This window comes from Strix aluco, chromosome 1, assembly GCF_031877795.1.
Source record: "Strix aluco isolate bStrAlu1 chromosome 1, bStrAlu1.hap1, whole genome shotgun sequence".
Taxonomy (NCBI): domain Eukaryota; kingdom Metazoa; phylum Chordata; class Aves; order Strigiformes; family Strigidae; genus Strix; species Strix aluco.
Window position 1 is genome coordinate 46,872,729 of NC_133931.1, and position 19,759 is coordinate 46,892,487.

The 19,759-nt window shown below is 42.2% G+C and overlaps 1 protein-coding gene across 13 annotated transcripts in view; it reads right to left on the minus strand.

Moving 5' to 3' along the window:
* The window catches only part of DTNA (dystrobrevin alpha), a 189,826-nt gene extending 170,956 nt beyond the window's left edge, over window positions 1-18,870 (minus strand). For 8 of the 13 annotated variants that reach the window (XM_074819946.1, XM_074819926.1, XM_074819936.1 and 5 more), the window contains exon 1: window positions 18,244-18,307. In XM_074819946.1, the coding sequence (XP_074676047.1) occupies window positions 18,244-18,260 (17 nt within the window). In that variant the 5' untranslated portion in view covers window positions 18,261-18,307. Of the gene's footprint in view, window positions 1-6,448; window positions 6,524-18,243; window positions 18,487-18,854 lie in introns of those variants that run through there. The other 5 variants (XM_074819847.1, XM_074819830.1, XM_074819964.1 and 2 more) reach the window with 3 other exon arrangements.
* Window positions 18,871-19,759: the final 889 nt, after the last annotated feature.

The window sequence follows — 19,759 nt, forward strand, 5'->3', positions numbered from 1 at the left end:
AAGGCAGTAAAAGAGAATTTCCAGAGCCACGTGACGACAGCGTGGTCAGGACCGTACCTCAGATCTACCTGTGGGACTACAAGTTGCTCTCGGCACTGAAGTCTCCTTTCCTAATTCACCGCATTAATTTAAAATATTTCTGTAATGACACACGTAGGGCACAAAAGATCATGCCCAGGAGCCAATCTCTGAACATATGGTTTGCAGTTCTCAGAACAACTCCAATGAAGTGAAAACTGGTGGAGGTTTAACAGCTTGACTTCTTATTTTCTGCTAACTCCAAAATTAAAAACGACAAACAAGTAGCTTGCAACATGTTCTTAGCCGCTTCAGTGTGGTTGTGTATGAGCTATAAAGAAAAGGCGAAGTTTTAGAATTTTTAAGTGTCTATTCTGTAATAGTGGGTATTACAGAAATTTTAGTATCTTCAGACAGGATAAGGCTAGATTTAGAATTGCAATAATGCATTTAATTTCCTGGGGTCATAAAGTTAAGCTATAAAGTTCTTGCATCAGGTCAAGAGAACTCCTGGCACACCAGAAACTCTTTACTTCACAATGAATTACAGTCAGATAGAGCTGTCATTTGGAAGATTATAATACCAATGTCCCACTCAATAATCATACTTGTACAGGATGTTGTTTTTAAATTTGTAACTGGGTTTTTGCACCTCTTACCTTTAGTAATGTGTGAGCCTATCTTTGGACTGCCTGTTACACTAATATGAAGTGACACTTCTTTACCAAGGGTTCAAATTTTAGTTGACCTTCCATTCTCTCTTGGACAGGTGAATGAATCAGACTGTCAATTTTGTAATAACTAGCTGAATTTTATTTTTAATAAGATTTCCAGTGAAGATTATTTTCCAAGCAGTTCTACCTATCAATTTTCTATAGGGTCATAAGATCTGTTGTTCTGGATCATGAATTGCATATGACAGCATAAAACAAAGATAAATTACAAGTACAACATTTGATAAATAGGAGACAAAAGATAAGGAGTTCACCTTTAATAAACAGTTGGATTGCAAGTACTAAGGTCTGGCATTGAAAGCAAAACAGGAGAAACTCAGTAAAGAGAGCTACACTTTAATAGTGTGATTGCCATGTATGCTTTCCATGGATTTCACTCAGTTACAGCTGCTCAGCATCTCTGAAAATCAGATACAATGGGTGTGGCCTCTGCAACAACAGGTAATAATGCATTTAAAGCTATGGAAAGTATATGTGTGCAATGCACTGTCTTCCACCATGTGAGAGCAGGATGTGACACACCACAATATTTCAAGAGCATGAAACAGGGATACTTTATGAATGCAAAATGAATTAATTTATGAATGAATGAATGTCCTTTCCCAAACAGTCATTAAGGCAGAGGGCAGTAGGGTGTCAGAAAGGTGGGGGTTTCTTTTCCTAACCCTCAGACAGTCTGATCTCCTTTGGGGTTTGACCCCATGAAGAAGGCTAAAGCACAAAGCAGTCTTGGGATACCTTCACTTTGGTCTCCACCAGAGCTCATCTCCCCTCCCTGCCCCACAACCACATGCATCCAGTTTATTCAAGATTGCTGCCAGGTGAAAACAGAGGGAATGCCATTTCTCTCATCACTCCTCGATCAGAGAGGCTGGGAAGGGCACACATGTGCAGAACCTTGGTCTACAGAGGAGTCATGGAAAAGGGAGAAACAGAAGAACCGCTACAGATTGATCTGGAAGCACAGAGCATGAACCACCTGGGGTTTTCACCACAGTGGGGCTCAGGATGGCATCAGAGACAAAAAAAGATTTGGTTTAAATTGTAAAGCTGTCATGGTATCATCATGATGGTGTGATAGTTTTAGCAAAGTTTCACTAGACAAACTCAGATTTAAATATGTCTGTTATTTTAAATACTGCTACAGGACTCATAACTGCTTGTATTTTCCAGTATGAAGAGTAAAAGGGATTTAAGTGGGAACCAACTATTCATTACGCTGACTTTTCTTCCTAGGAGAACTGCAATCCCTTTTGCCCAAAATTTAGCACTTAGAAGATAATTTACAAGTGTTCAATCTGTTCTCTTCTGCTGCTTTTGCCATTTTTCTGCAATATTTGAAAAATCCTGCTCTTTATTTAAAAGCTAAGTTATCAGGCGTGGCTATTGCTTCCCCAAACCATCTCTCCTTTCCGATTTGTTGCCTACATCAACAAGGGAATTTAAAGTGATCCAGGCTGTACCTCCATTCTACTAATGTGGTGCAAAGTTGCTTCAAAACAACCACAGTTCTGCAGCTGGCCCTTTCTCTTGCCCAGTTTTCACCCCAAAGTAAGGGAGCTGAGGGGGGAGATGCCTAGGGAAGCAGAACGGTGCTCTGCATCACTGCCCAGTGGTGATGGGCCTCTTAATGATAATAATAATAACCCTGCTTCAAAAGCAGGAGTCAAAACAGATCCTGTCCTGGAAAGGTCTCCTGCCCCACCACCTCCACCACAAATGTGCACCATTCAGGGAATGTGTCCATGGGCCACGATGGACAGACTCCAACTTCTCTGCCTCTTCCCCAAGCCGCCCAGGTACAAGGCAGCTCTAAGCTGATTTCAGCTTCAGCAGTTGCTAAAATGCTGTGCATCATCACTGGGCACAGCGTGGTGCTAAATGAGCTCTGCAGCTCATGCCTGGCACTGGAGCACATCCCACCAGCCTGGGGAAGGGACAGAGGGGAGCCTGTGTTGCCATCTGCACACACACGTCCTACATCTGAATGCAGAGTGAGCACGCTACACCTTCACGCAGACAATGCAAAACAAGGTTGCTTGAAGCTTTCTTCATTCCTTTCTTTCCTTTCCTCTCTTTTCCTGTTATTGGTAACATTTACAAATGTGTAAGTCTGAAGCCAACCCAGGGATAAAGCATTGTGAAGAAACAATACTCTGCTAGATTTATCAGAGTTTCATTCATTTGAGAAATCAGCTTACAATGACCACAGATCCTGACTGTGAAAGTGTCAAAGCAGGCAAACCCCTTGCCCATGAGGAGTTCTGTTGAAATGAAGAAGCACAAAGCACACTATGGACTTCTCTTAAAGACAAAAGCTTGTAGAAATGGGCCAAAATACAGACTCTTGTGTGTACAGGTACATATATATATATATGTACCTATGTGTATATACACATGTATACATATATATACTCACACTCTAGAGGTACCTTAACCTGGAGTCACCCAAACTAGTATTGTTGAGGTTTTCCTTTTCAAATCTGTGACAAGAGTGTGATGATGGAAACTTAATAAAGTTTCAAAAGCCCGCAAGCATCTTCAGTGAAAAGGCTTTTCACATCATCTTTGTACTCAATGTACAGTATTAAAAAAAAATCATTTTAATAGCTGACTCCTTATAAATGATTAATGTATTGTATTGCACGTAAGTGCTCTCCTGTTTCTAGGAACATCTAGTTGGGTAATATTCTCATTTGTGATTCATATACATGTTCTTTTATAATTACAGTGAAATAACAGTTTCTGGGGAAGTGGTTTTAAAAAGTATGTTGAGTGCTACAGGAGGAGATCAAAGTATAATAAAACTTACATGAAAGCAAAAATTGTGCATGAATAACGGCACCAGCTTTAACAATGGACTGAATAAACACATGTAATTCTAAACAGGATGGACTGAATTTTTCATTCTAGCAATTAATTGCAGAAGGCTACATTCAAATGAACAGGCTGAACAGATAAGCTTGCACGTATCACCATAACCACTTGCTTCAAAAATATATACATATACGTGCCTGGGTTTCCATCGACAGGGAAACTCTCACTACAAGATGTCAACACAGATCTTTACACATAGTGTTTGGGATCCTATAAACAGAGTAAACGCACACGTAAAAGCAGCCTCAGCAAATAGCAATGACTAAACCAGGCAACCTTCATTTCAGTGAGCAGAGAGGCAGCCAGAACAGCTGGAATGTTCATATCCTGGCATTATCAAGAAGCAGAAAACAACTGCAAAATGTGCCAGATACGGCACATCAGGATTTAGTCACCTGTTGTTTTGCTTTAGTGAGGGAAGACATTGAGGCAGTGGCTGGGAATGACATTTTGCTTGGCTGTTTGAAATAAAAGGAAATACTTTCTGTAAGCATGTGGTAAGCAGACCACTGAACAAGATCACCCCAAACTTCAAGCAAAATTCCTCACAGCAACTGCAGTACTTCTGCTACTGCCCATGCAACCCCAGTGGGGACTCTGAATCTCACCTGCCAGTGCTAAAAACTACACAATAAATGGGTTTCCAGCTTAGCCATCTGCATTCGGAACCAAATTGTTCAGCTGCAGGGCTTTGCAATTTACTTTTACTAAGATAAATGCCAAGTGCAGTGATCAGCCGGTGAGCAGCAGTCTTTGTGGAACTACTCAGTCATCCAGACTGATGACAGAACACCACACAGGTTAGCTTACTGCTTCCCAAATATCAAATAAAAATAAAAACTGAAGAGGACAGCCTAAGTCTGACTTAAACAATTGAGGCAATGAGCAAGGAACATGTCAGAAGTAAAGGGTTTTTTCCAGAAAATTATACAGCTAGAATATAAATTATAGATTGGTTCAGAATAGAAGAAATGCAGCAAATAGCTTATTTTACCTATACAAAGTTTATTTTTGAGTAATTGTATTGAAATGCAATGCTTTGAAGGCAATATCCAAATATCACAATGCTCCTTTAATACAGAGGTATATGGATCTTACTTTGTCAAAATAAACTAGAGAATAATCTTTGCAGCTTACATTGCCCTGAGATTTCTGCATAGCCTCTTGCAGAAATACTACTAACCTGCAATGTGATGTGAGAAAAGTAGCAACGAAGAAGGTTCAGACTGAATGTCTTTCTTCATTCCCAGGTGAACAGAAAGCTTCATGACTTGTGTCCAAATACTTCAAAAGAGTCAGCACAATGGAGTGACAGGTATTAAAGACACTCCCTACCTTCCCCAATTACATGAACTACCAGACTGAAGAAATAAAACTTTTTTTCCCCCCCTATGGTATTTATTTTCATTCCCCTCAGCAGCAATCTCGTCTTCTGTGGGATGTAATGGCACCTTAAAACCTGAAGCATGAAGGTCATGAACTGAATTAACTCAAAGGCAAAAAAATAATTTAAAAAAATCCAGTACCAATATTAATACCGCAGTTTAAAAGGACATAATCATTATGAAGTCTGTGTAATTGTTTGCATATATGAAGGGCTTCAGGGGGATGGAAAATGTGAAAGATTTTCTCTGATGCTGATTGTAGTAAATTTTGAAGTGCCTTGTAATCCTTGGATGTCCTGCAAGGCCCTGCCTGCGCGACTAGCTCCTGGGAGAGATACACAGGCAAGGCTCTCCAGCTAGGTCTCAGCTGCGGATGCCAGGATCCCTGCCAGGTCCCTGTGCGTGCGCCAAGCTGCCACTCAATGGCATGTCGTGTCGGGGCAGAACCTGCTGGGACCATCCCCACACCCTTCCCTTGGACTGCACTGGGGGAAAATCCAGAAACACCAGCAAAAAGAGAAGCACGGTGCATTCAATAGGCTCCTTGGTCTGGACAGCGGAGGGACCAGGATTGCTGGCAGCACAGCAAAAAGTACCTGCCGTGCTGCTTGCACCCTGGCTGGGAGATGCGGGGCCTGTTCTCACCACTGCTGTGGGATCGCAGGTAAAGGACGGCATATTCCTGTACTTCTGTCTGCCCTCTCAGATGTCCGCTCTCACCCATCCTGAGTGCGGTCAGCAGGATCACTCCTCACCGTGTCTGCATGCTATGTGACACCAGTGCTGCCTGGGCTTTCATGCTCTACTGTTCTACAGTAAGAACAGTGAAGGTTTTCTGCTGAGACAACAGTCAGTATAAAGCACTACCAGAAAACCCCCAAGCAAAAGCCATCCCCAACAACAAAAGAGAATTCAGGGTGCACAAAACAAGTCCACGCTGTTAACAGTTGTGTGAATAACTTAACAGCCCTTTTCTACCTCTATCCTCTGTGCAGTAGTACCAAAAGGTTTTAAGAAGCACTCCAAACGCCTGAGCCTGACTCTAAGAGGCTAAAAATCTTAACAGAAATTGCATATGGAATTCATTTTCTTTCATAAGCTTCAGAAACACATTCTTTGAAATCCCCAGTGCTCTTCCATCAAACAGTGTGGAGGTGAATAAATGTAGCAAAGAGCAAAGGTATTACAGGGCAGAATCTTCTCTGCTTTTCATTGCATTGTATAGGTGCTTGCATCTGTACCATAAGTTCAAAGCCTGAATAGAAACTGTTACTGTCTGACAAAGACTTTGCACTCTATCAAAAAGCACCTATTCACATTTTCAACAGTATTTTTTTTCTCTTCAAGAAGAAAGTTTTCAAACATAAATCATATTTCTCAAAGCCACTGCTAGTACCCAACTGCTCCCCATGAAGACAGTTAACCGCACCCTACCCGTAGAAATGATGCTCCTCCGATCGCTTGCTCTGTTCCCTGCTTCTTCTGCCTCAAGAGTGCTCAGATCAGATCCTGCCCCAGAGAAAAAGCAGAGTCAAAGGCTTGGGATACTCAGAGCCGAGTCCTGGAGTCAGGCTGCAGGAGGATCAAGGAGTACTGGGCTGAAGCAGCATGGAAGGGAGACATATCAAAGTGCACTATCGCTCAACCATCACGCACAGGTAATTGAGAGCACTTTAATTTGAAACTGCTGGTCACCATCTGGTGATAAAATAAGGAGACACCAAGTGAGTTAAAGCAAGCTCGCGCATACCGGGATATTTTACTTACACTACATAATGAAACCCATTGTCACCTCCATTCATACTGTCAAGTCTTTCCCAGTTTAGCAGTTTAATACAATTTGTGTTAGCTTTGTCTCTCCTTCATTTCAATTACAAGCTGATTTCATCTTTGCAACAGATTGCATCGCACACGCACGTCCACATAACCTTCCAATTCAAGACGCTTCTAACATGAAAGGATGTTAAGAGCAGCTGAGACCTACAAAGTTGTGACACTCCTAAACACAGGCACAGAAGACAGCCATTGGGGATGAGTATGTTAAACAAGGCAGAGTTAAAGGGTTAAAAAAAGACAGGACTCTGGCTCTCTCCCTACTACAGGACTCTTGATGAATCCTGGGACAGTGTCAAAATTAGGCCTAGCTGACCATTAAAAGAGTGAATAATTTCCTAACACAGTGAGATGTTTTAAATACATGTAACAGTTTTAAGCACCTGAAGTGCTCTGCTTCTAATTATTTTTGCTACATGTGAAATATTTGAGGAAAATGTGTACGATATATTTAATTTGTTAATTACCATCTGGCTCCTACCACGCATTATTAAGCTACTATGGCAGTGACTAATGCTTCTGACAATACTAAATTACCAACACCTTGTGGAGAAATGTGACCTGAGCAGCCTAGAAAGGACTAGCTGCAGGTGTTTATTTTCAGATAAAGATGGTTTATTAACCCAGGCATAAGACAACAAACATTAAGTACCACATGCACAAGTCCTGAGGAGGATAGTTGCACCCCAAGCCCCGCATGCTGCCCACTCTGTGGGGACTGCCAAGCCCCATGGCTGGGTTAACCTGGACACCTGTATCTCACACTGTTTGCTCATGGGACAGATCTGGAGAAGCAAGAGCACCCAGGAATTCTCTCCAGTGGTGTTTTAGATGTGGGCTCTGCAGCTATGGCCACCTGCTCGTGACTTCGGCCGGGGCACTGGATGTGCAGAGGCAGTGCCGTACCATGCACTGGTGTTCAGGGCTCCTCCACTTCCAGCCTGCAGTCCCGAAGGCTGCATGCCCACACTCGCGCGCTTTCAGAGGCTCAGTGTCAGTGCAAATTTGTGCGCTCAAAAAGGGCCAGGCCTGACGCCATTCCTTCATGCATTTCAGTAATTCCCTGACGTGAAGCACGTGAGGCAACTCTTGCTGAAGCGAAAGCAGGCTGGAGCCAGCCCCTTCAGCGTGCGAAGGGCAAGGCTGCTCAGCTGCAATGGACGCCAGGCAGGGAGTCTGGGGGTCTCGGGGATGGCAGGGACCTTGCATGGAGGGAAGATGAATATGAAGGAAAATGACTGCCCATAAAAGGTTCCACTGCACAGTTGCAGCCCAGGCACGGCCCTTTTCCTCTCACCTCTGAATATAAGTCTTTTTTTTTTTTTTCCTTTTTTTTTTAGTCAAAGCACTTTCTGCCAAATTGATTAGATTAATAACATTATAGCTTGGACAGGAACTTACACGCCTTAGTACTAAGTGTGTGAAATAGCATTACTCTCCTTTTCAAATCCTCCTGGAGTGGTTAGGAAAGCCAGTCTTCTCTTGAGCAGCTGTATTATAAAAATCTCTGAACAAAACTATTCTGCTGTAACAGGAAGGGACACATTTTCTTCCCTACTGTAAGTAGGTCAATGAAAACATGATGTTGTGAGGATGACACTGTTTTTCCTCTGTCTTCTCGCCCCTAATGGCAGTTTCAAATCATTCTGATTTAATTACATTTCTAGTGCTAGCTATAGTAACACTCTAAGGTTATTAACAACTGATATATTGGTGGTCCTAAAGTCTGGAGTTTGTGCTTCCTTGCAGGCTTATTCTAGCCTCAGGTATACGCAGGCAATTCCTACACAGGGCACGTCACTGGACAGTTAAGAAAAGCCTGCAAAGAAATCTGGATGTGAAATGCAACAATACATTATGAGGCACAAAATCTTAACTCTCAGCTCTGAGATTCACACTGAGTTTTTACATCAATGTGATCTCTTTTTAAGGATAAAATTCTGGCTATCATCTATTCTAAATCTAAAGTAGCTACAGTGAACAGTGAACTTGCTCTGAATTAATACTGGCATTAACAAAGCCAGAGTATTTTCAGTGAAACTTTTCCAATTCATAGCACCTGGAGACTTCTCTGTATGCATTTCATCAGGAGTGATTAACCAGTAGCTGGAGAAACATTTAGCTTGAAGTTATAGTTATCTAAATACTAAATGCAAATTAAAGGCCACTGGCAATAAAAAATACATTTTGGGGGAGAACCTCCCCCTCCAAAAACAGAAAAAGGAAAAAAATTACATTATACTAAAGAGAATATAGAATGCCTGAAGTCTTATCAAATGAAATTTTAGAAACCAAAATAGGTGTTGCTTTTTTACTGACTGCCTCTCTCTATTTTAGAACAGATGGTGTAAATTATTTGTTGACATCTGAAAAAAGCAAAAAGTAATTAATTCACCTCACGTAATGCCTGTTGTAAACTCTTACTCACCCACACAGGCACCCCAAAGGCCGTCTTTTCCAACCAAATGTTTGCCATAGCAAAGGTTACACGCTCTTACAACCCACTCCTTACAGCCTCATCCTGAAAACAACAGGGCTGCCTAGGACAGTAAAGCTAAGCACATACAAGTGGACACCACTCTGTCCTCAGCATGAAATTTTTACCCTATAAAACCCCATGACTTCAAAGGGGACTCGGATTTCATCCTAAGAATCCAATTACGTGTTTCAAATTTAGGATGGATTGTCAAGTGCCAGCTGACAGAGTGATGTCCCCAAGTATTTCAGGACAACGACATTTGAGCTGAAATGCAAAGCCAGCTATTTATGCCTTAACCACTTACCTAAGAAACATTTCAAAATGAGGAAATTATATGATGATTAAGTGCCTCTGCACCTCAGCAAAATGCGTCCCACTCTGCAGAGAGATCTTTCCAACCAAAATTTAGAAAACATGTCTTTCATTAAGAAAATAATTCCATGTGCAGTATTATCACCAGTATCACCAAGTCATAAGGATGGTTGAAAGATACGTAATCCACCTCTCACTGTGAGATAAAGTCACATTCACTTCACTTGTGTTTACTAAAGCCATTCCTAACACCTCCAGCAATGGGAGACTCCAAAACCTCCACCGGCAGCCTGTTTCAGGGATAACATTTTCCTAGGTTTTACCTCTTCTTTCTTGCTTCATTTTAGACCCATTTCTCTTTGTCTATGGGCACAGAGATGAGATTACTGGCCTCCTCTTTGCAACAGACTGCTCTGGGCTATCTGTGCCTCAAAAGCTGCCTGTTTCCTACCAGCTCCCCCGCAAGCTGCTCTTCCTTAGGCACTAAAAACATAAATGTTTCAGGTTTTTCTCCTGAGGTATGTCCTCTGGATCTCTGGTCATTTCTACTGCCCTCCCCTCCATTTCCAAAGTGGCCAGCATTTTCTTAAAGAGCAGTGCTCCAAACTGAACACAAGACTCCAGCTGAGCACTCACCAACGTGGAAATTGCTCCCTGCGGGCTGTACTCCCATATGCATTCCAATATCGTGCTTTTCTTTTTTTCCTTTCTATCGTGCAAAGCTCCACATTACCAATTCATGTTCAATCGGAGATTCACAGTAAACCTTATCCTCAAATGCTGCTGCCTCACCAGTTGTTTCCCAGCCCGTACTGGTGTCAAGAGCTACCAGCACAAAGCTCAGCGAACCCTCTCGAGCTACATACCACCACTGCTGGCCTCTGTGTCCCTGGTGAACCAAGCGTGCCCTTGCGATGCTGCCTCACAAAAGGCACCGAGTTGTGTGTAGTTCTTAATTAGCACACAGTGAAAAATACTGCAAATCCAGCAAGGACCAGGCCAATATTTGCATAACCTTCCCCTCTTTTTATTTGCCTGCTCTATCCACCAGGGGCAGGGTGGAAAAACAATTAGGACTATTTCTTTCAAGGCTGAGATATCCAATTTTATTTCCTTGCTCTATATTGAGTCTGCCAGTATATGTAGTCATGCCTAATACAATCCCAAGCAGTCATCTACGATCGCGTACAACAGAAAAAGGATAGGACTAATGACCTATGAAATAGGTATGGACAGACCTGGCTAGGCTGAGGTTGCTTTCTGGCAAAGCTTGGTTTCTCTTGGACATAACACAATGGATGACTTATTTAGTACTTTATATGCACAGTTACAAAAGCTAAGGCTGTGTGCCCAAGGAATTTATTTCCACTTTCAGGAAAAGTGAGTGGCCTGAAAAATTATCAGTCTATCTACTTACTTTATGCCCTTTTCATAGAGAATACACAGTTTCAATGTGGGTGGATATTAAACAGTGTAACAGCAAAGATTAGGGCCATTCAGTCCAAGTTAGCGGTGAGTTATGAGTAACTGTGTGTGACTCTCAGCAGACACCTGTTCACCTTCCAGTGAAAATGCACTGTCCTGTGAAGAGTTCACCTAAGCCTGGAAACTATTTTTTTTTAAAAAAGGCTTTAAAATCTAGCACTTTTAACTCTATTTAGGAATACATCAACAGATTTAATGTAGATGAAGAACTTACATTTGCTTGGATTCTTTTCAACCATCGCTACCTAATTTTATTTAGCTGTATGATTTCTGAAATTATATTTACTATCTCCTAGACTCACATAATTGCTTCTTGCTATCATCATTTTAGCAAGTTCCTCTGCTTACACCCACTTCCTACTATAAAACTTTTTTCAGTTGCTCTGCCAAATTTCATGCTTGATCTGAAATTTCACATACCAGATATTAGTCTAGCTGAATGTATTAGTTATACATTTTCAGCAATTTTCAAAGCTAAAGTAATTGAAAAGAAATAGCTTTACCTGTGTTAAAATAAATCTTTTATCATTCTTTTGGTGAGAAGGATTAATTCCTCCATGCTTTCACACAAAAACTTGAAATCTGGCAGGTAGGTACATGGCGGGCAGGTACAGCTATTATCTTTCTGCACTATCAGCAATCAGCCATTGAACTTATTAACCAAAGGCTTATTTCATCCTCCTCCAAGGATGGTTCACAGGGAGCTTTAGAGCTTACAAGTGCAAGTGATTGCTCTACCAGCTGAAGGTCTGAACCTTGCTGATGACTTTCATTTTGAACTGACATGGGTCTATGGGAGATGTGCTCAAAGGGGCTTCTTGCAAGCCACACACAACTTCTTGTATTTGAAAATGTGTCTCCTCCAGAAATTTCCTCCCTAACTGAGACTCTGTAGGCAAGCGGAGGAGATGGAGCAAGGACTTTCACTGAATTACTACTTCTGGATGTCCTGCCAGCCTGCCCTGGTTGCTGCAACTATGTGTTCAAAGGGTCAGCCAAAAATTCATCCAACTCTATGGCTGGAATTAGAGGGAAGACAACTTGGAGGTTGGGATGAAGAGCACTACCAGTGGCCTGGCAGGTGGCAGAGAGGGGTGGGAAGCCAGGACGCAGAATATGTTTTAGGGGAAGTAATGTGATAGATGGCATTATCAGAAGTGGGTTTTTTTAAAAGAAGAATATGACCCATTTACAGAATAGCCTGGCAAAGTACATGGCTTGACTCTCAGCCCCATTAAGCTCTCCTTGCATTCCTGTACCAGCATAATACAATTTGTACCTGCATTAAACTGATGTGATTTACCTTCCCTAATAAGACATGCAAACTGATCAAACTTTTAAGGACAAAAATAAAACCATAAAACACTTTGCATTTTGTTTGATCTCTTTGGAAATCTGTTTGATCTGTTTGGAAACACATTTTGTTTGTGTATATTCAAAGGAAAGTGAAATATTTGTAATTGTAATAGCAATTAAAAATACACATCAAATACCAAGATAAATGCTTTCAAACTTGGATCTATAATGCACCTTTTTTCCTGAGTTCTACTCTGCAAAAAAGTGGCCAGCTCTCCTGGATTAAATTTAATTTCTCAAGTAGGTGAGGAAGCTTTCAGTTACACAAATTAGTTAAGACTCCATATTAAAAGAGCAATAAGATTTCAGAATTATCAACTCAAGATAGAAAATGTTTAAATCAATGTGTTGCCTTTGTAATTTAATGCATTTTTTAAGATGTAAAGTTAGTCATTCTGAAGTAAATTTATAGGAAAAAAGAATGATCTAAAACGAGGGAATGGATTATATTTCCATATCACACAAATGACATAGGAGGTCTCTCAATCCAATATAAATGAGTTGTGTATAAAAAAAGGGGGGGGACAGAAACACATGATAGGCAAACTATCGTTGCTTTATAAATCTGGAAAGAATCAAAAGCATTTCCTGATCTTGTTCCAAGGACAATGTCACATTAAGAATGAACAGGGACTGAAAAGGTAGTAATTACTAGAAAGCATATACCCTTGTTAAATGATATATTTAAAAAATGTAGCAGGAAAGCCTAAGATTACTAACTAATTCTATCTGCACAGCTGTTATTTGGTAATAAGTACTCAAGGACAACTTCACTCCAAGCATGTTCTTCTGTGCTTTGCCTGTGCTTGCTTTCATTGTGTTTAAAAGAATTAGTCACAAGTTGTCAATAAATTGTTTTTAAAGCCTACTTGCTCACTGACTTTTCTGTCTGCTTCATTTTTCTCTCTCTTTTTTTTTTTTTTTTTTCAAGTTCCACTGAGTACAAATGTTCTTACAAATTTCCAAGGAGGTATTTCATACCAGAGTAGTCTTATCCCTACAAAAGATATAAAAGAAAATAAGAATGCAGCTCTTAGGTACCACTTTTCATCCCTTGATCTCAGAGCACTTCACAGAACTGGGCAAGTATTACCGCCACCACAAAAAGATCCGCCAAGCACCCTGCATGACTTGTCAAAGATCACAAGCACAGAAGCCGACGACTTGTTCCCTCCTTTGCCCTAGGGGAAGGTTATGTTCAGCAAACGGCTACCACCATGCCAACAAATAAATTAATAAATAAAGATTCATTATTTCCACTGCTTCCCTATCTCTTCTTTATTACTCAGAGTATAATCCCCAATTCAGGTTTTATAGCCAAATGCATCAAGAGGCCATGCAATTGGTTCAGTCACAAGAAAGATACAGTAAAACTTGGCTTCCTCTAATACCGTCCCCCCCCCCCCCCCCCCTCAAGGGAGGATGGTTTTCTCGAGACTATTAGGTATTAGGCATTCTCTCAACTACCAGAGCTGCAATTAGATGCATTTTTAAGCATCCTATTAGTGGGAAGTATCACTGTGCTTCCAGGTAAAGTCACTTCATACAGTAATAATTAGCTCAGGAAGTACTTTATTCCCTGATACACCAGGAGCCAGAATCAATACTAAGTAAGTGCAGGAGGTCCGACACCACTCGGACTGGTGACTTCCCTGGGTTTTCACTCGTGGACTCAGAGGTGGTAACATGGCTGCACAGGACATCATAACTGCATTAGTTTTGGTTGTGGGTGGTTTTGGGGTTCCTTTTTTACAGATTTTTTTTACAGAATTACAAAATTACAGGATTGAGGCTTTCTGCATTGAGGCATGCTGCACTGTATAAAGCACTGACTGTCATACTCTGCCAAAACAAATTAGGCGCTGTTGCTGGGAGCAGATTCATTAGGACCCAAAGGAAATTGTATCACTGTAAGCTGCTTCTAGCTACTTTTGAGCTCAGAAAAATGCCAGCACATTGTCAGGGAACCTTGGGGAAACCTTAAAACTCTTTACCAACCAGCTCCTAATGACAATCCTGTTTTCTTATTTATGGCAGAATGATCGCTGCAAAAAGCTTGAAGATGAGGCTAGAAACAAAGATTTGGAGAGGAAGGAGAGGAAGGAGAGGAAGGAGAGGAAGGAGAGGAAGGAGAGGAAGGAGAGGAAGGAGAGGAAGGAGAGGAAGGAGAGGAAGGAGAGGAAGGAGAGGAAGGAGAGGAAGGAGAGGAAGGAGAGGAAGGAGAGGAAGGAGAGGAGCGTAGGATTTATTAAAGGAAAGCATGTTGCAAACCCATTCTCACCTCAGAAAGCATTTTTCTGAACTCTCATGACAAAGTCACTTACAACTTAATGATAACACAAAGGCAGGGACCATGACCCGCCTGCTCCAGAAGCAGACATATTACTAGCTGTGAAGAAGCAGGGCTTGTCCCTAAGTGACACTGAACAGTCAGCTCCTCTGAGCAGGAAAGCGTGGCACACGCTAGTGATGAACACTGTACCAGCATCAGAATAGCACCTCAACCATTCATACAGTACCCAAAACCAGGAGGCACCAACACTTCAGCTGTAGGCCTGTGCTCCCCTCATGAATGTCTGTCCCTGCTTGATCCCCCTGAAGACCAGGGCCTCTATGATCTCTCCTCTCTCTGCACTAGCAAGAGGCAGGGGCTGGGGGTAGATGCCCTCTCACCTTCCCATCCCCTCTGTTCCAGCAGCACTTCTCCATCTCCCCCAGTGTGGGGTTTGTGGGGGTCCTGGAAAAGGGGAGGGAGGGAAAAGAAGGCTGCAGTGAGGCAAGAAGTGAAGGAGATTAAGGAGAAGAGGGTGTCACCACACCAAGCAACACCTTGTTACAAAAGCCTTTAAGAAGAAGATGTCTCCCTATCTCTCCTTCCTCCCTTCCCGCTTCCCAACAAATGCTAGTCACCTGAGGAGCACAGGGCTAGTGGGGGAGAAGGGGACAGGGAGAGAAGAAGGGAGAGGTGAGGCAAGGCATCCCAGCCCCTATGACCTGCCCTGATAAAGCTACCACATCCTTACCCAAAAGCCTCAGCAGTATTGTGCTGCTGTGTAGTACCATCATCACTGAACACATGTGGTACCATATCATAGAATCATAGAATCACAGAATCATTCAGGTTGGAAAAGACCCTTGGGATCATCGAGTCCAACCATCAGACCCACTCTACAAAGTTCTCCCCTACACCATATCCCCCAACATCTCATCTAAACGACCCTTAAACACATCCAGGGATGGTGACTCCACCACCTCCCTGGGCAGCCTATTCCACTGTCTGACCACTCTTTCTGTGAATTTTTTTTGAACCCTAACTGTGTAAAATTCACCCTAACAGCTGGCCAAGGATTTTCCATTTCAGAAAATATGCCAACATTATAATAATATATAAACTATATTAAATACAGCAACATTTTCTATGGGAAAATATCAGTTTATTGAAGATTTTCCATTTACTGCTAGGACAGCTGGAAGATGTTATTTCAGGTGGATTAGATACAACAGAATATATTTTTTAAAAGTCAACCCAATACCACATTGTAGTTCTTTACCCTGGCACTCCCTGTTCTTGGGTCAGATGTTCATTCCCTTCCAGGAACAAGGTTTTTCAAGCAGCTTCGCTACCCAGAATACAAAGCAGGTTTCCTTGTGACAAAGCTCTCCAGTGCCTCTTAGACATTTAATTATGGGAGAAGGGTCTTAGATAATGAAATGGGAACATCATGCTCCTGAACTGTAACTTCTGAAAAGCAATACACTGTGGTAGGGAAATGCAATTTAATTTTGAACTGACTCAGGAATTTCGCATGGAACATTAATTCTATTTTCTGCTCACCTCTGAATGTCAGTCTATTTTTCTCTTTCAGTTTAGGAAGCTTATAAAAGGCACAGCAAACCTCTGCTTCCAAATCTATGGATTCCTCCTCCCTCCTGCCTTCTGCCATAGCCCTGGGGAGGGTGCATCTGAAAACAGAAGCCTATTGTGCCAAGCCTTATCAGAGGCGATGGAACTGCTATCGAGATACCTAACACAGAAAAGTAATAAAAGCATTTCCACCCCCTTCAGGTTTGCAGGGGCTCTGAGAGCTCACACGACTTGCCCGAAGCTGCACAGGATCCTGTGCAAGAGCCAGAAACTAACCACAGCTTCATTAAGCCCTGTTGCAAGTTTTTACTCATCTTGACACATTTTGACTCAAAGTTCTTTCACTTCAATACCAAAACAGTGATACCCTAATGTAAGTAACTGTTGGCCTGGAAATTTAGCATGGAACCGAAGTGTTTAGCTAGTCTGAGCTAGTTAAAAGAACACCCAGCCAGTACAAACTGTAAGGAGAACTGGCTTGAATGTCATTTCTCACCCCTCCAGTTGTTTTTTTTCCAGATTTACCTTAAAGGTTCTTTTCTACACTTAATAACGCAGGAAACACTTCATAGCAGATTTGCTCTCCCAAATATACCCAATGTTTTACAAAATTTGAGTAAGCTGATCAATAGGGATGAACTTGATCAAATGGAAGAAAGATAACAAAACATACCAGATGCATCATCTTTCCTTCAAACAGAGGAAACATTTCTATATTAGTTCACCCAGTTCCACATAATTTGCAAGGCATGGACTGCCATTATATGAGTCTCTTCGGCACTGATATCTATAACCAAAAATGTTAGGCGTTTCAGTTATCCGCAGACAGCACCTACTTCCTACGGTTATTATGGGCAGTACTAACACGTCAGGAATTCTGAGTATGTTTGAGTGAACTGCCACCAAATCCAAAGTTAGGAGCTCCTCTACTACGAGTGTAAAACAGGCGTGCCCAGAATAAATGGCAAAAAACTATCCTGGCATTTAGGCAATTCTCATTCAAAGCACAGATTCAGATGAAACTCTCAGAATATGAGTTCTTGCTATATAACAAATAATACAGCTAACTTCCCACTGAGTTTCTGATATTTCAAAATCCTTTTGGGCATAAGAACACCACAACTTCACTAGAAATATTTGAAAAATAGCCTGAAAAAACCACTTCACTTCATTGATCAATATCTGCTAGATACTGAAATTACTTCTGATAAGTTGTAGCAAGAACGATAGCCTGAATCTTCTTTTTACTCACAAACTCACTATTTAAGTGAGGACTATCAGGGGAATGTGCACATTTTAAAATCACTGCTAGAAGGACTTTGTTCAGAGAAAACAAGAGGGCCAAAATGTTAAAACAAAACAAAAAAACAAAGACCAAACACCAAGTAAAAGCATTATTTGGAAACAACCAAACAAAAAGGTTAAATTTAATTAACCCCGTGTTGTGATCAAATTGACACATAAGAAAAGAGCAGGTAAGTGAAACCATGGCCAAACAAACAAACATTGATTACATCCTCTCTAAGGTGGAAAACAACTCACTTTTCAACTTTGTAATAATAAGCAGCATTTCAAACAGCATATCCCGCTAATGAAGAGCAAAGGTATGTAACAAATTTCAGCTGATAGGAAAACAGCACTCAAAACTGTAATGGCAAGATTATTAACACCCAAGACTCCCTAGGCACGCCATGACAAGTAACCTTGTAAGTTAACACTTCACTGAGGAATAAAGTTCAAATAATCTGTATGAGGAAAATGCGGGAATAAATCACACAGGGAAAGCATTACTTAAATATCTACCTCATCCTACAGGAACTGCCGAGTGCTCAGAAAGCAGAAGCAAAGCCCAGAGGAACCACCCTAGCAAATGTATGCAAAGGCAAGCTTCCTACTTACCCTACGGTGTGCACCATGATCTCTTCTGCCACTTTAGTAATTCCAAAGAATCCAGAATGATGTTCTTTTTAAGGGAATATTAGAGTCGTTAGAGGAGACAGAGGCAAGCTGACAAGCAGAGCTTTGCGAGAAGCCAGGCGGAGAGGGACGAATTTAAACCCTGGCTCAAGATGCTGTGTATTCTGCGTCTATCTTTAACTTGTAAATGATTTGGTTTCACATTCCTCTGAAGTCCTGCTGGCAGATGCCTTTGCGGAGCTTTACCAATCGCAGGCACCCGGGCCCCCTCCCCTCCTCCTTCCCTCCCCCCCCAAGCCTGCCACTCCACCCCCGTCTCCCCCACCCGCACCTCTCCTCCCTGCCACACTCCCGCATGCACACAGCGGGTTTTGGTAGGCAGGATTTCACCGGCTCCCACCCGTGGCTGCCCGCCGCAGGGAGGCCGCCATCGCCGCCCGCCAGCCCGCTGCCCACGGCCAGGCACCAGCGGCCGCCCACCGCCTTCCCGGGAGCCCGCTGCTCCCCACCAGCAGCCCTGCGAGCAGCTCGACGCGGTGCCTTCGAAAAGCTGCTGTGGTCTGGCCTGCTTGCATTCGGGGCGGAGGAGGTACCTGAAATGATTTGCTTCTGCCCAGTTAGGCCAAGTCTCCGGGTTTGCATCCCGGTGTCACCGGTTGAATCGCAGCCAGAAACAGGATCGCAAGAAAGCCCTTTCGATAAGGGACTCCAAACGCAACCAGCTTGAGGGGCACGAGGGCTGGGGGAAGGAAGCAATTCACCCTCTGTTGTATGGAGCTTCTGCAAAGACTCGTATTTGGATGTTTACAGCACTTCTGCCTGTACAGAGACCTTTACTGAGGAATGGCGTATTAAAAACAAACGAACCAACAAACTTTTACCAGATCTTAAACATAAGTCTTCTAAACTTTCACTCTTAGTAAATTTGTGGCTCCTAACAATAACAATGCACTGTGATGCTGTTCACCTGTCAGACTCTTTAATAACTAGACTACTGACTAACGGCAGCATTCAAGGAGATTGAAGTGGGGAAAAAAGTCCTTCCACATAACTCAGGAAGTCAGTATCCCTACCAGAGACTTCAGAAGTCATTCGTGTTGACACAAACCCCTGGCTGTTAATGTCAGCCATCTGAAACAGTCCATTTTTAATTTGTAAATGCACATTCAGTTGAATAGTGCTTGCCATCAAGACTGCCTTATCTCAGACATGGGTGGGAATGGAACAAGCCACAAGACTCTAAGTAAAACATATGAATTATTGAACACTTTCAGTTGAAACTGGAAAATATCAACTGATAGTCACACCAATTCAAACAGAAAAACATGGTAAATGCCTCTGGTCTACAGTCATCGGCCTTTGTCTGAGCTGAGGCTGAGAGGGGTTTGTACCCAGGGATGCAGCCGAGCAAGCAGCAAGCACAGGTCAGGGCCAGATGGGCAAGGTCAAGCTGTGCCCAGAATCACTTAGCTAAAAACATGGTTTATAAATGCCTTGA